Here is an 18531-nt window from a genome sequence, read left to right on the forward strand (position 1 = left end):
ATATAAACGCTTAATAAGTTTCATTAGAGACGAAAATAAAAGACAACTTTTCAGGGAAAGATCATCGTATTATTTCTTTTAGGAACCTCTCTTTGTAAAACGTTTGTGGATGAAAGATTTCCCTCTCTTTATTATATCACGCGTAATTTATGTCACTTCTTAGCTTCGTGACTTTCTTTTCTTTTAAAGGCGTTTTATTTCAAAGACTCTCAAATACATTTTTGAATAAGAACGGATTCTCTACATAATTTCATTTAAACAATTTCGAAACCGCGAGCGGGCTACTCCGTATTTTTATTTATAAATAATGATATCTCCGCAATTTGATAGCAGCAAAGTGCGGAGATCAAAGAGCCCTATGCATTATATTAAAGTTTCATTCGACGCCGCGCGCGGCCGCACAACTCGGTAATTTCCTTTTCAATTACGCCTACTTGAAATAAAAAAATACAATTTTTATTTGTGCTGTGGTAATTAAAAAGGGATTCTGTAATGAAAAGGTATACCGTCAGTTCCGGGCGCTCCTCTCAATTTCGCTTCCGTTTGTTTGTTCCACGAGGGCCACGCCTTCGGGGACTAAAGTAAAGGGTTGCCGACATCAGCTCTGTTGTATGTCACCCTGTATTTTACCCCATTAATATGTTAATCAAAAATCACATCAATACTTGTTTGAGATTGTTTTGATGTAAATCTTATACAGTTTGCTACCAATTAAGCTTGATTGTTTATTTAATCTGAGTTTTACGTTGTGTTTGTAATGAAAATACGTTAAAGTTAATAATGTTTTTGTTTATATAATATTTTATATTTAGATAAGATGTATTAGAATTATGAAAAAATAGAAGATGTGAAATAATTCATTAAACAAAAACATAAAGATTGTAATGAAATATTTCGATACGAAAACTATAGTGATTCCTAAAATGTCATAAAATCATCGATTGCATTTTTTATTGAACCAGGTGTTATAAATGCACATAATACACAACAAAGTAGAACTGCACCATAATAACTGTAATTGAACCAAAATGTTGTTAGTATTGTAGGCAAATCACAATCAAAACTTGGAGTTAGTTAATTTATAGTTCATCTCAAAATAGCAGACAATCTGGTATTGACAAGATCTGCACAGCGAATGCTTTGCTTAAATTTTGGCAAATGCTTTTGGCAAGCATTTAACAGGTGAAGTACTGAGTTGTTATAGTAACTTTAACCTGGAATACATTACCAATTTGTTTTGGATAGGGAAGTGCTTGACCACATCTCGTCTGATGTTAAGCTGAGATGTGGTCTAAGATGGTACGCGCTTCCCTAGAAGGTACCTGTTCACTCTGACCTCTGTGCTTGTTTTATCTTTAAGTGCATTAATAAACCCTTCTATAAATATTAATTTGCTATTAAAGCTCTTTTTGATAGCAATAAGATAAGGAAATTATATAAATGGCGTATTTGTGTTATCATTCATATGCACCTTATAAATGCTAAAAGGTGCAATACTTCCAACTTCACTGGATGCAACGGAGTTCAAACATCCTGCTAAGTTAGAGACGTCAATAGCTAATTACTCTTATAGTTGTGAGGCAGGCAAATAACTAGTTAGAGACATTGCAGATTGTCGGCAAAGTTCCTACGGCACGGATGTGCGACCGATTGCCGACTGACTGGATCGTGGTTCCGGAGCCCCGGGAACTCTTGCGAACGAATGAAATATTGTGTAAGCTCTCTCGTTAATTAGTTCAGGTTATACTTTTTAATGGAATTGCTTTCATCATTATTTTGATGTGTATGGATGAAGAGCGGTTTCGTGTTCATATCGCTATATTAATAGCTAATCTAATAATGTCGTATCCTTTTTCAATACATTGTAATCTTTTACATTTTGACTGAAATAATTACCAACTTTCATTATTTATATCCTTGATACTTAACTGGTAGTCCATAGCTAATTTAATACAAATAAAATTATGGTATACACCTATACCTTTTTCAAAAATATAGTATATTAAAAAATTACTGAAAAATTCATAAATATTTAATGATAATCATTTCGACCACTCAAAGAACACAGTCTTTGTTACTATAATTAGTTTGTATGAATGAGAGGTCAGTTTTAAAACTTCATTTTTTATTTTGCTTTGCTGTTTCATACAATGAGAAAAGCTTTTACAATTCTTGTGTCTAATTAAAATTTACAAAGTTAGTATGACAAAGTATGCAAAACATTAATGGCTTGTTTTTTACAATAGGAGTGTACTCTGTACACTATACAATATAAATATCATTATACAATATTTTTATTTCTCTTACAGTTTTGTCCTTTATAAACTTTTTCTTATCAATACAAAATCATATTAAAAGTAAAATTCTGTTTTTATTCGTCTGCTTGACTATATCTGTATTTAATGTATATTCTGTATTCACCTTTAATTTAAAATGTATTTATTATACCTACTATATTACGCGATCTTGAATATTATGAAGAGATAATATCCTCCGACGCTAGCGACCCTCCTGAAATATTCTGAGAAATTTGCGATTCAAATGTGCAAAGCCGTTTAAAACGCCTAACAAATTAAAGGCGGTCGTTAAAGCAGTTATTAATTACATAAGTTAATTCTTTAATAACGAAATATACCATTTATTGTCGACAATACCGTTATAAAGTTACAATGACAAATATAATTTATATGAGAAGAATAATGTAATCAATCATAGACGAGATAACAAAATTTACATCTGTAGATCATTATATTTATCAAATCATTTATCAACATAAAGTCGTCAGTGCAACATGATGGGAGGAGGAGGAAGTTGTAACATGTGGTCAAAAATGAGGTATACAATAATACAAAGCAAAAATATCCTTTACAGTGATTGCGTGCGGCAAACTACCTGCACTGTAGATAGAGTCTGTGTGGAGCTGAGCAGGATTTCATGTTTTAATATTTTACCAGAAGCTCTACGTTGAATCGTCGAATACGCAAACAAAGCAGCTACCTTAATAACTATGACGTAGGTTCCGCCACAACGGAATACGAAGCTGAAAGCTCTCATAATCCGAATCGTGCACTTTTCACCGAAAGAGCAAGCGGACTGTGGCTTTTAAAAACTCGTTCTTCGTTTAGATTAGCGCTGGGACAGATAAGTAGACTTGTCATATCGGTTTAGGGTATTTTACTCAGTGACAGCCCGCCGGGAAGAAAAATAAACAGGCGAAAAATTTAATCTGTGAGCGTTTCCCTGTCTGTTTAAATAGAAGTCACAAGAGACGTCGTCTTATCGGCGCGGCCGGTACCTATTTGCCGAGCCGCGACCGGCGCCCGCCTTGACGTAACTTCCCTTGTTTGCAAACTCGGATTGGATCTCGCGATCTACTTTTGTTTAGAACATTCACAATTTACTTTCATGACTTAAAATGTTGTCGCAGCCCATCTAAGCTGTGTTTACACATAGAGACGCGGGATGAAAAAGCAACTTGCGGTTTTTCAGTTCAATTCTCTAATAGAATGATAAATTACCATTTCTTAAGTATGGTCGCTAAGCGGCCGCGGCGTTAAAGGGAGGAGTTGTATTGGCGATTTCTCAGCAGGGGACACTAACAACAAAAAACGTTGGAATATTTCGACAACACGCGTGGCAAATTGTGAATGTAAATGCCGACGCCGTCCAATTGATTTCACACTGATTTATATGTAGAAAAACTTTGATCGATGTTGTTCTCTAAGTACATAAAACTTTAACAAGAATCGACATGCTATCGTGATAGATAACTGTACCGAATATTTTATTTACATTCCCATGGTAATATATAAACAAAGTAAAGGAGCACAACGATGTTAAAGTACAGCAATATTTTGACATTCCAACGATTTATTTATCTGTTGAAAGATCTGTAGTAAACTGTGGAAATACAAACAAATGCACGTGTAGACATATGCGGGCAACAAGTGCAGCGCAGCGGGTGTGCGGCGAGAGGAGGGGAAGGGGGGGAACAGGGTAGCGGGAGGCGGAGACTTGACGAGCCTTTGTTTAGAACATAAAATTATACGACACCAATAAATTCTTTGTTTACCGGATAAATGAACGACTTTCTGCCAGAGCAATGATCTACTCACGCCTTATTTTCTATAAAACGTTAAATCTTTTTATGTTCTCAAGAATACACGTTTATCCCTCTTTAGATTGAACAAACGATTGCGATACATAAATACGGAATAAACAAACTTAATCCCTAAATAAATAAAAATTCCCAAAACACTCGATGTAAAAGGTCACGAGGAGATACCAACTCTTTGAGGATAATTCCTATCTTCGCTACCTGAAAAGAGACATGTTAAACAATAGATCGGCAGATGTCACTGCAAAACAAACTTCAACAACCTAAATCATCGCAGAGATAAAAAAAATGAGGGATTAATTATACCGTGTACAGTTGGTGGTACTGCGTAACAATAAATCGTCATCAATGACACGAATCGAGGTATAAAATGTTAATGCCGTGTATTATGTCCTGACAACAATGACGTATTGTGCGAAGAATTTTGGGACCGCAGTCGCAGCATGTTCCGAGCCAAACTTTAGAATGTTTACTTTTTGTCATAGACGTAAGAATGACATTACAAATTTCGGGTACATCAAAACTTTTGTTCCATTTGTTTGTTTTATTTTTTTGCTGGAAGCGTTGTGAAACAAAACATATTTTGTATAAAAATGTTTGTGTAGCTATTAGGTAGGTACTCAATATCGCTCTAATTCTAATATTGTGTGACAACTTTTGTTGAACAATTATTTTAATGATCAAATAAAAAATACTCAATTTAAAGCGATTTTAAAGACATCTTTTTATAAATTTAATGGTAGAATTTCTTATTCTTATTTTTACAGTAATTTTTTAATGAAATTGCACTTCAATTTATTATCTCCACTAGTTTTTATATTATATTATGTATTTGTAGTAAAATAATCGTAAAAGTATGCTATAAAATTATGCATTCACCTAGTAGTTTAACGGTCATATTCGCAAATATGACCCCACATAAAATTCAAAATAACAAATAGGTTTTTACTAACACTTCAAGCGTTGTAATAACTATGTATTTGCCATAACAATCGATACCTGAAGATCGGCAAATACATTGCATTTCGTATCAGAGAGGATTATGCGCCCAGCGTTCGTCTTATCATCGTATCTTCAGCGGTAATGGTTGCCCTTCAAATAAAATCCCTTACTAAACAAATTTACAATTCTCTGTATGGATACAATTATATTATCCATCCCTACCGGATGTTGTATTTTGAATGGACAGTAAAATTGCGATTTCTTATTGAATATCAATGAAATACACAGAATATCGTACTTTGAAGGATCTTCCTTAGAGTTCATTTAATTTATTTCCTTGTAGTTCATTTAATTTATAAAAAGTGCGCAGTGTACCAATAAGGGTAAATGTTTATACCTACATATTCCATTTAGTAATGATTGTATCGATGCAATGCAAAGAAATGCTATGAAAGAATATTATTATTACATTATCCATACTAATATTATAAATGCGAAAGTAACTCTGTCTGTCTGTCTGTTACACAATCACGCCTAAACTACTGAACCAATATGCATGAAATTTGGTATGGAGATATTTTGATACCCGAGAAAGGACATAGGCTATTATGTATTGCGAAATATGTACCACGGGCGAAGCCGGGGCGGACCGCTAGTACATTATATATATATACTATTCATATCATTACTTACTACATATCATTTAAATGACAAAGGAACCCAATTTCTGTAAATAAAATGAGAAGTGTCTGCTTTTATGTAAATGCGCAACGTTATATAAAGGGTTCATCTCATTTATTCTCATATATTATTTACGATTCGCTTCGCCTCTTTAGCCGGCGAGAGGATAAGATCGAATGTCGATACACCCAATATTGTCTCGCATTACTATTGTTGGGAGAATAATACGAAAATTGCTCGAAAGCCGAGCGGTGTTTTGTTCAATCGAGACATGTGTGGAGTCATCTTAAATCTAAGGGACTATGAACCTTATGTTCTCAGTGCAAGTCCTATAATTATATATTCAGTAATCGTAACTGAATCAATTCGTACTTGTATTGAATCTTTGAAGGAATTGCCGCTTATCCTGAATCTCAAACGTTCGCTGTAATCAAATTGTGACGCGATGGCATTAGTATAATAAATTGGAGCAAACGTTGGAAATTGTCTTCGAATAACTCTTAGTCGCTTAATCACTGAAGGGCATGGATACAGTTTAAACACAAATATTAATTAATGCGGCTATTCCGGGTTACTTAATTCCAGAAGTTGGTCGTATCTGAATAAACAATCAAACTTCCAGTGTCCCAACTCCACGGACGATGTTTGTTGAAGAGCAATTGAGTCTCATAACATCTCGATAGCAACCCTATACCGACGTTCAAAGTAAATAATAAATATTTATGTAGATTGAATTATTTTATGGCAAAACACTATTTACGTGAGGGAGGATCATAGGAACAAGCATTTTAATAGGCAGCTAGCTATCGGTCAGGACAGCCCACCATGTGGCTGACGAACCGTACAAAATGATAATTAAGAGAAACCACTCAGTCATCGTTAACGCGATAGGCGGCATGTAAATTACAATAGTAGTTATTCATAACAATGGTCGCCGTTGATAGCTTTAATTTAATCTCAGGAAAATGAAAAGCCGCGATGAAATGTTTGAATTTATTTTTTAAGATCTCCGCTGTTCACGTGAGCGCAGAGTATTCATTTATAATTAGCAACGGAGTACCCTTTATGTGGATTAAAGCAAAGGCACTTCTTTTTACGTCTAGGTACTCGGTTTCTCCACCGCGATTTCATTTTTATTAAATCCGCTGCGGAAAATGTAATCAATTTTGTTTGAAGTATATTTTTGTACGGATAGTAATGAGTTATAGCTAATTTGCTCGTATGAAAGATATTCGTATGATAGATCTTTTTATTTATACCATAACCAAGTCTATTAAATGATGAATTTAATTGAACTTGAAGTGTAAATTTACGATTTATTAAAAAAAAGGTTATTCTTAGATTTAATAATTATAATCAGTCTCTTCCAGCGTGTATAGTTTGGAATCATTACTTTTGTAATTACTTAGAATTCTTAGAAACACAACTAACGTGTCTTTTCTATAGCTTAACAAAATATATTGCAGCCCAGGTTTTGCTATTATGATACTTATACATATTGAGTTACATAATAGTACATAAATAAAAGAGTAGCGCAGATAGAAAATATACGTTTTTATAAATACATATAAAAACAACAATCCCCTTCCCCAATTTTGATATTCATTTAAATTTAAAATGATAGCAAGCAAGTGAATAAGAAGCTCACCACACTCGTCGCTCGGTATCGTTTAATAATCTCCCGGATTATCCACTACCGAACCGCCATTCGAAACTAATTGTGCAAAATAATTAATCGTACGTTCATTACTTGATCTCTTATTTGCTTTACGGGCAAACATGTTATCGAATTAAGTGACTGTATAATCTACTTCTCGTTAATAGCTTTACGATAAAATTATATCTGTTTTTGAAGTAGTGCCTGCTTGATATAATATTAAATATATTAACATTTTGGATACAAAACGTAACTAAAGATCGTGAATATTTCGAGCTCTTTTAGTGTGATATTTCGGTAGCGATTTCATTAATGTTCAATAAAATCATTTATTTTTACGTAATTGGAGACATTTTCATTATTTATACCCAATAACCCAGCCCAATTAAGCCGCTGTGCTATTTAGTATTATAATAATATGGTTATTTTGCAACAAATATTCCGTAGTGGTGCTTCAAATTAATAATGAACAGTTAATTTTACTAAATACCTTAATGTAAAATAGGAGTACAGCGTTAGGCTGGCAGGGCGCGCCTACAGTGGTTATGGAGTGTCATTCCGCTAACGCATTGTCTAGCGTCATTGTCTACATCACTCTCGTTACACCAGCGTTCAACTTTTTATTTACACCCAAGTGCACTTCACCTCAGTCTCAGTAAGAGCCGAATTAAGGTTCTTCAGTGGATATGGGATCATTCAACCCAGGGATCTCGAATTACGCGGCGAAACAACGCTTTGTTGGACTTACACGTGATGCTCCTTTTGTGTACACCCTGTGTTCGCTGGATGTGTTAATATGAAAATAGATTTGCTTTTGAAATAACATAATATCTATTATGATGTTTTGAATAATCGTAATGGTATTTCAAACATACCTATATTTAATGATAAAAAAAGATAAAACTTCCTTCTAATGTATCTAATTATCACCCTTTTAATTCATCGCAAAGTACAACCATATGAACGAATAAATTAAGGAAAGGTTAGTTATTTAACACAGGATAAACAACTTAATTGTTTTTGTTTTGGTCAATGTTGGAAAAGTCAAATAAAGTTGCTTAATGTTAAACGAAAAAACAACGCAGAAGTTTTATATAAGCACTCTCACGAGATTGGCGTTTTCATTAATTTATAAACGAGTGCTATAATTTGAAATATACGAGGTACAGAATATTTTTTACAAGTTCTTCTGAACTTTTTTATGCTTTGCATTTATTTTATAAGTTTTTATAAACTAAATATTGCCTTGAATTGTACTTTTAATTGGACTTTTTAAACGAATACACTTTATAGGGTTCGGGTAAGTTATAGTAATATTGTAATTAATAAACAATTGAATGGAATGAATAGTCTATATTATGCTATAATAAAGTAATACACTTTATAAAAAAGAGAGTACTTTGTTTCCGACAAAAAGGTCAATTAACGAAAACAGAAAAAAAGAATTGTTTTGTCCTCTACAATAAAATATGGCATCGTCATTTCGAATACGTTGGAAACGAATAGTTCGCGGAAATCGTGGCCAGTGTTGTGAGTAAAGAAATATAGGGATCGGAGTGAAAGAGGATATACTTTTAAGAGAAAGTAACGTAGAACTTGGCGCTCGGCCAACAGAAGCCGCCCATCAAAATGCGTCTAAATTTATTAATTCCACCTAATTTGTGAAAGGAAATTTAAGGTGATAATTAACATTTTTGTCAGCAAAAGGATTACATCGAGTTCGTTTAATTTTATTACGTTTCATTCGAAACATTGACATATTTATTGTTTTTGGAAAAATATAAAACAATTAACGAATCTAACCACGTTTTAATGGGCTTCATTAAATCGTTAAAAATAAAATATGTAACTGAAATATTTTCATAATTACTGTCATAATATTATACTTTATAAATCCATTCTTTAGAATCCCAGATAAACAATGTCAGTACCATTGGATAGATAGCATGAAAATAACAGACCCAATTTACTCAAATAAATAACAATCAGTTGGTTTTGTTTTGAGAATTGAGACGCTATTAACATCAATCAATGTTTCGCTTTAAACACGCTTGGTTAATAATAATTAATTATTTTTTTCCCAACAATTCAGTGATGTTTTGCATGAACAAATTGTGTGTTTATGCTGGGCGTTTAACGAAATATGTTTAGAGAGTAAATTGGGAATGCTTCGAATTTCGATTTTCATTATTGCTTTAATTAAAATTCAAAGCACACACATGGATGTGTCGATGTTTAAACAAATTTGTTTGTTTTTCCGTCGAGCGGTCTGCGGCTCGAGGACTGTCAACATGCTCTCTCGACGCTTCACGAACTCTGCTCGACATCCCTATTCACGTCCTATAATATGTATCAGAATATACTTCACTTAAGGGTGCGTATAAAGCAAAATTACCAATCTTCTATTAGATGATACGTGTAATATTCAAGACCAAATCTAAAAAATAAAATATATATCAAACGAGATTATATGTTCAACGATTCTGTTTAATCAAAAACATAAAATATTAAAATTTACTCGATAAAAAAAAATCACCAAGTTAGCTCTAATTTTCACACTTTTACGTTTTCTACTTGACATGGTAATACTTATTATGATTTTTTTTTCATAAACAATTATATTAAAACATTTGCAAGATATTTGTCAGAGCATTTTGTGTAATTACTTTTAGTTTTGGTTTTATCTGCGATAAACCACTTTTGGCGCTCTTTTTTTCTCGAGATAAACGTTTGGTTTTGTCACGATAAAAGTGGTTTATCGCAGATAAAACCAAAACTAAAAGTAATTACACAAAATGCTCTGACAAATATCTTGCAAATGTTTTAATATAATTGTTTATGAAAAAAAAATCATAATAAGTATTACCATGTCAAGTAGAAAACGTAAAAGTGTGAAAATTAGAGATAACTTGGTGATTTTTTTTTATCGAGTCAATTTTAATATTTTATGTTTTTGATTGAACAGAATCGTTGAACATATCATCTAGTTTGATATATATTTTATTTTTAGATTTGGTCTTGAATATTACACGTATCATCTAATAGAAGATTGGTAATTTTGCTTTATACGCACCCTTAAGCTATTTTTAAGAATGAAACGGCTATCATGGCATGTGATAATAAATAGCAACAGCATCGTTTTAGAGTCCATTTTAAAATAAAGTTTCAATTAAATTTTCACTTTCAGGGAGTTTTTAAATTTCCCAAACTAAAACAATGGGAATCATCTAAATCTTCCACTTGGATATTCTTAGAATTGTCTCTAGCTAGTCAATCTCATATCTTATATATCCATTAAAACAAACAGCGGTTGAAAAGTATAAGCTTTCAATCAGAGGCGACAGCTCGAAAGAGATTCTAATAACATTCAAAACTCGTCCCCGGGGACGGTGTCAGTTTAATTACGAGCACGGGATACGGCGTCTCGACCGGCATCACAACGGATTTATTTTTTTCACTAGCATAAAGGACGATTAAAAAAGTTCGTAATGAGAATCGCCCGCTAGAAGTGAAGGGTGAAAATGCGATCGCTTCCGAAATCTACGAATGACGACAAAAGCGTTTTGAAATTCAGAATTAAATTAATAGGGGCGTTATAATGATTTTTTCCTGTGTAGCAATTAAAGGGTTGAACACTTTCATATTTTGCAATTTTAATTGATGATTTATTTTGTTTTAATATGAATATTTGTTAAATTTATTTTATCAGTAGTAAAATATAAATTATCTAAAAATAAGTCATAAAATGGAACGTACCCAACCTGAAAAATGTAGGATTCAGAAAATTATGGAAATACCTGTAATCAATAACCACATTACATGCGGAACATGACGTGTATTTTATTATAATTTACCACTGCTCACCGAAGATTTAAATGTACTCGTACCTGAAACAAAAATGAAATAAAATTGTAAAGTGGGTGGAAGCGTTAATGGGAATTAAAATGTAACGATGTGGTAATTATACCCACCTCTGTGAGCTCTCAGCAACACCGTAAATAAGAAGTTTTTGATGTTAAATTTTAAAATATAAATCCTCAGTGTCACAATAAAAATGCTCGTTGTTTGCTTGCTCGTGTGGATTATATACGTGGGAACAAATGTACTCCTCTCTTTCATGTGTAGGATAATCATAAAACAAACATTAATTATATTATATGAACTATATTTCTAGCCTTTGATGCTGTTCAAAAAGAAGAAGTTACATGTGTGTATGATCTTTCTACAGAGTTGTTGTTCAATACGTCTTATATGCCCCTTGGCAATAGAAAATTATTTTATGCTTTGATAGTAGAATTAGATACAAACATTTTTTTTTAAATAATCGTTATTTATCTGCCAACAATAATATTATGTTTTGTAAATGTTAAAATGTATCATTATTAAATTAACGGTTATATAGAACAGCCAGAACATTGTTTTAAAATAGAGCTATTATTTGATGAACGAATCGAGAAGTTTGAAACAACAAATAGCGCTCCGATAATTTTCCTATCTCAGTAAATGCCTGCTCAATGGGAACGTTAGTGCGTTAAAACTTATTCTCGTACAGAAAAAGTATAAAACCTAGTCTGAATTACGTAATGACTTCCTTTCATTTCTGAGAATAAAACGCAGCCCTTAAATACTTACTTACATTCATACATAGAATCATGGAAGCCATGTTTTATAAAATTTGGTAGAGTAATCCGCCAAAGAATTATAAATGACTGTAGGGAAATGATAAAATGATTTACTAGTTACAAAATAAGGAAAGAGTTCAGTTGCTTTGACCGCTTTGATGATAGAGATTTTTTTATTTGATTTATGGTTGTCTCTGCTAATAACAACGATTTATGTAGATTGTCGGTATTAGTTTCTGACGAGCTTATAAGCAAATTTTTGATTCCATATTGTTAGAAGGGTGACTGTATATTAAACCGTCGCTACACACTCCCACGCAGTCACGATTGAAGCGAGCCGTCCGTTCGACAAATGAACGTATTCTCGGAACAACCAAGTCTTATCAGATACAAGCCAAGTCGTGACAACGCCTTTACTACAAATCACTTTGAACCTTCCACTACTCTCCTCTTTAAAATTCCACAAAAATATTATACTATTAGGGAAACAAATAGTGTGATTATGATTTTATCGGACATAACGCATTGTTTTGTTTCGTATTAAGAACAGTAAAGTCTCAATCTACTAACAGAAAAATACAATTATTTTAAGCACTATAATACAGTATATACAGGGATATATGATCGGAACAAGAATGGACATTCATATATGCGTTTTTCTCTATCTTTTTATAGACGGTGCAGTGCAGTGAAAATCACCTTTTAAATTACACAGTAAACTTAGAATTTGATCCTTATCATTGTACTTATATTATGATAATAATATTTATTTTATTTCAATCAATATTATTTTATATAATATTTATGTATCACTTATATAAATTTTCAGCATCCGTAGGTACAATAAAGTAAATACAAGTTCGACATTTTGCACATTCAGCCATTACCTTTAACATTTCGAATAAAATACTTTCTTCGTTAAAAAGCAATCAGCAGACAACTTTCCGTTTAAAATTTCAGTAGCGAGAATTGCGCGCATTCATTCCTTTCTATCAGACAATAGCGCCAAAAACTGCAGGTGCACACTGCACAGTTAGATCGTGAAAGCGGCGAGCCTGAGAGGAAACTCGGCATCCGGCGACGCCTAATCAACTGGTCGAAATTTGAAGCGCACTATAGCCAGCAAAACGAGAAATTTACCGAAAGATGCATATGTGATGAGCTTAAACCTCGTGTGTTCTGTTTGTTTGAGGCTCGCTTGTGTACCTTGAATAAAGGCACGGAGAACGAAATAACATCTCTCTGTCAACGTTTAAGTGATAATTTACTTAAATGTATTGCTGAAGTATGTATACATTTAACGATAAAACATATTTTATAATCCTTCAGTCATATTCAATTCAGCAGTAATAATATTAAGTATAATTATAAATACAAATGAAACTCTGTCTGCAGTTTGTCTTTTCCATCATGCCTAAACAACAACAACCGATTTGAATGAACTTTTCGCTCTTTATACAAGATTTTTCAGGGAAACGGGAACTATCTATGGTTTTCTTTGACTACGCGAACGAAGTCGCGCGGATGTTAGTATTTTTTCATTAATTGAAATAATACCTAAAAAAATCTAATAACAATAAGCTCCTTTATGAAAGGATTATTATTCTCTTTGTATAAAAGAAGAAAGAGTCCTAAATTAATTTAGGAATACTATTTTAGTCAGAAAAAAATTAATTTGAAATGCGAGTAAATTTTTCTAGATTTAATTTTAGTGAAATTGTACGCTGAAGTTTGCAAATATAAAATGGTATAAATTATAAAATTACAGAGTGGAAACTCGTTGGAATATAAAAAAGAATACAAAATGATCGCCAAACGAAGCTTCAGAGTGCCATCGTGGCATAAACAGGATTGGGAGGGCGGCAATTTGGTTCGTATTCAGAGTCGCGCCGCTGTAAAAGCGCGCCGTATCTAATTATCGTCGGGTTACAGTGGCCGTACCATGAATACCTTCACGAACGTTTCACTCCGCTTGCTGTAACAACCCATTTAATGTCATTTTAATCCAGTTTTTAATAAGGAAACTAATTTTATTCACGTCAATATCAGTCTAGTAAGAATATGTGGTATAGTAGTTTGAAAATATAAAAAAATACAGCCGGAATGTAGAGCAAGATAGAAAAGAAACAAACTAAACTATACGATGAAATATACTACCGTAAGTTTAACTTTAACTATGAAACCATATTACCATGTAGTTGGAGACAATCTTAGGATGAATTAATTCTAGGGAAAGTTGGTTCCAGGAAAGTAATTTCCAAGAGTGTAAACGGAAACGCCCCGGATTTAATTTCCACAAGATTTTTATGCGATTTCTCACAGCAAAACTGCTTGAGTGAGTCCAGAACTGAAATAAATCATATACGGTACTAGTAGATATTTTAAATAGGAGATGTTTCGAAAACATTTCCAACAGTGAAATGTCGTAGTTGGACCAAAGCGCCGTTCTGGTGCCATCCCTAACTGAATTACTGGCGACGTTTTTAAAGCTTTTTCCAGAGGCACGCCCGCTTTAGACCTAATCAGGCTAATACTGCGTGTCAGGTCAGCGGAGCAACCCCCCACCTGGTGGTCACTCGCCATTCGTTTATCGAGTTACGAGTTGCGGAGCAAAAAGATAAAACATTCAGTTTAACTTTACGTCCACCTTCAACTTGATAACCTTTATTAACTCTTTGAGAGCTGGTTTTCTGTTTTCCTTTAACTGGCTGTAACAGATTTTAGTTTTAACGATTGGTTAGCGCATTTAAAGAACTTTTTATTATTATAGTATGTTTGCTTGTATACCGTATGTAAACAGCTTAAAGAATTGAAAATAATATTTTCAGCTAAGTTTCAAGCAAAAGTTGATGCAATTATAAACAGAAAATTTAGCATGTGAAAATTCTAGCAAGATGCAATTTTGCATAAAATATTTACTCGGCCATATTTCATGCTGATATGATCTAATTAGGTAACCAGGCGGAACGAAAGCGTCATATGAAACTGCAAATTTTATTTCGCGTTTCTCGCAGCGATTCGCTCTATATATTCAGATTCAATTATTGTGGATGTAAAATACTTTAACCGTGGAACGTTCCAATCAATCACTCTTCACCAATTTAGTGTGAGCGTCATTTGGCAAATTCGATTGCGTCTCCCATTGATGGCGTTAGTGCGAGAATAAAACAGTGCGACGGCTGCCATTGACGGTTCTGACAGAGCGCGGCGAACGACGTCCGTTCACCCGGTTTCGGTTTAATTAATCTCCTAAACTAAATTTAAATACATAGTAGGTACGTTTATTACTAGCTGCACGCAGCGCCGTCGACACTCGTCGGGCTAATTTAAATCGAGCATTAGTCAAGAACGCTAGAACATGAACTCGAGAGCTCTCACTTTGACATGAGTATTAATTCAATTATTTTTATGAAGTCTAGTATTATCGCTGATGAACTTTGTTGTGTCTGCTATAAAGGACGTAATATATTGTGGTTGTATGTTGGTGCGCACATTTAAGCCCACGAAATTGACACGGCTCGCTTGTCGCCACGCGCGAACGCCTCCGCAGCCGGTCTCATTACGCCCAACCCCTCGTTTCAGCCGTACGTGGTTATTGATCACCAATACATGGAATGCCTTAAGCATATACACGTTACGTAAATATTTTAATTAAGCACTGAACACAAACGCCTGAAAGCGTCTTCTGAAATTTTTCAGCAAAGTTATTGATATTATTATTTTCGAAACATCAACATTATGGTAGTATTTCATTGTAAGTTTCATTAGCAAACTTCGTAGTTGATAGTGAATAATTGTATTCCTTTGTGACTTAGTAAATACATATTTTAAGGCCAGAAAGGTCATTGGCTATTTTAAATGAAAAGGGAGCGGAAGGGATAAATTCCAATTTAAATGCGTACGACGTAGCAAGCAAGTCTGTGAAAAATAACTACAATTTAGTCATGACTTTAAAATATTGAAATCTCAATTACATTTTTATCTTCAACATTATTTATGAAGAAATACCATTTCATCATATAATTGTTTTATTTTAACGAATTTCTGTTGTTTTTTTTGCAAATACGAACAAACATAATATTAGTCTAGCCAAGGGAGCCGCTTATAGTATCTCTATCAAGGTCTATCCGATAAAAATAGTACTTAAAGTTTTAACCATCCTACATGAACTTGCGAACTTATGAAGTCACGATTAAACCAAAGCCCCAAACAATATTGTATATGGAATTCGAATATACAAACTAGATCGTCTTGTCTTTACAAACGCTTCCATAACACTGTGTATGAAGTTGGTGATTCGTGAATGCGCCACTTGATTAACCCGATACATAACTACAGTATGAAGCAGTATTCAATGCGAGGAGGTTGCAGTTTTCCTTTGATTTCCGACCAGGCGTATTTGTATTATACAACAAAGATGCGACAGAAATCTAAATGGTTTATTCTTATTTGTACTACTATTGAGTATTTAATTGCCATAAAATAAAATAAATATTATTTATTTCAGTGTATTTATTGGAGTAACTACTATAGTGTTAACAGTAAATTTATAGGAGCAAACAACACTTGAGAAGTCTTTGGTGGTAAAACTATCAGGCGTCGAAAATTCATCTAAGCATATGTCTATACTCTATAGAACTTTATAAGTGAAAATAAGAGCTTTTGGTTATATTAGAGTTATTAATAATAAAACATATAATATTTTATAAAGCCTTGTATAGGTAATCCATACTAATATTATAAATGCGAAAGTAACTCTGTCTGTCTGTCTGTTACTCAATTACGCCTAAACTACTGAACCAATTTCCATGAAATTTGGTAAGTATAGAGATATTTTGATACCCGAGAAAGGACATAGGCTACCTTTTATTGCGAAATATGTACCACGGGCGAAGCCGGGGCGAACCTCTAGTTTATTATATAAATGGATTTGTCTGACTTGACGACTCATCTTTCACAAATCCTGTCAAAGGCAATAACATGCTTAATAATTTATTTACGTTAACTTGTTTTTATTAATATTGGATATATAAAGTTATTTTTAAATGAAAATTTATTTAGCATAAACAAGCATTATCCATCAAAGAAACAGTATGAACGTAATGCGTTTACCAATTTATCAAAATATGACTTATAAAAATTCCAATAAACTTATAATTGAATTTATAATTCTGCTATCTTACGCCAATAATAACATTGTACAAGTAAAAGTTATCAGATATAAATAAATCGAAGCAGATTACTTATCGTCATGGAGTTTAGACGGAGGCAACTGGCAAATTGGTTCAATAGCCACTCAAAGTGGGTAGGAAGCAATTTAAAGTTTTGCCCAATAAATACCGTGAGTCAAAAATGTTTTCGTGACTCTACTTTACACGATCGTTCAAAATTGCTTACAACATCCAACTGTTTTGTTAACATTTTTTTAAGGTTTATTTTTGGTTATGATTTAAATTTTTATTTATTAATTGGAAGTTAACGTGAAATCAATAACATGAAATCCTAAAAAAAAATAGCAGCTTCTACAACTAGCTATAAAAACACCTACCAAGGTGTGCCTACATGCTAATCTCATTAATAACGATTGATTCTATAGCATCACCACAATTTGTTATAACAATTTAATACTTTACGTTGCGGTTCATTACAACAAAATAGTACGCTAATCACACTCTATAAATATCGTATGTCATACAATCCAATCTATTTACACAATAAATTGTATTTTTGTTTAGTAAATGAACTGTGACTTAATAAACTTTAACAAACAAATGTATCCTAACGACACTCACAAATATCTCTTCTTAGGTAATATAATTTTTGTTTTAAACACTTTTATAAAGGTCAACAAAGAGGGAGGAAAGCCGTTGTTGAAATGCCCTTTGAAGTCAGCAAATTTCCAACGGGCACCTAACAAAATTGTTCTTTTGCTCTTCATAAATGTGCGCGTACTTTTTACCGGCACCGGCTTCGCGAAGCGTGGCAAAGTGACTTTCGGAATTATTCGATCTAATACATGCTGCTAGTTACATGTGCAAGGATTTGTGAGACAGGTACGCCAAACAGATTTTCATACTTTTATTGACTTCATACTTACTTCAAACTTACTTCAAAATTCAAAATCCATAAAATGCCGTGTGTATTGCCCTGTGTAACGTGAGTTAGTAGGTACCTGCCCCCCTAGTCAAGTGGCTTTCTGTTAGCGTAGCGTTCAATAGAATAGTCGTAAGCTGTAGATAACGTATCTACAGCTTACGTCAATCTCATACATTCGTAGTCTATTCTATTGAACGCTACGCTAACAGAAAGCCACTTGACTAGGGGGGCTGGTTATTTTTTCTTTAATAAATGAAACCTGCTAGTCAGTTTGTGATCAATAGCGTTCAATATAATATATGACTCGGAATAATAATAAAAGTAGAAAATCCTTTTATAAGGGAGATGGGTAACACGGCCATTTATCAAAAATCAGATTACAGCAGCATCTGTCAGGATGACAAACCATCAAATAA

General features: G+C 33.3%; 1 protein-coding gene across 1 annotated transcript in view; it reads right to left on the minus strand.

Moving 5' to 3' along the window:
* Nucleotides 1–14645: 14645 nt before the first annotated feature.
* Nucleotides 14646–18531, minus strand: part of LOC149482239 (uncharacterized) — an 84371-nt gene continuing 80485 nt past the window's right edge. Inside the window, exon 6 of the mRNA XM_089704080.1 lies at nt 14646–14727. Within this exon, the coding sequence (XP_089560206.1) occupies nt 14646–14727 (82 nt within the window). The remainder of the gene's footprint in view (nt 14728–18531) is intronic.

Source organism: Colias philodice, chromosome 15 (assembly GCF_061535455.1).
Source record: "Colias philodice isolate Cphi_HAF_F1 chromosome 15, ilColPhil1 Martin Lab GWU primary, whole genome shotgun sequence".
Lineage (NCBI taxonomy): Eukaryota > Metazoa > Arthropoda > Insecta > Lepidoptera > Pieridae > Colias > Colias philodice.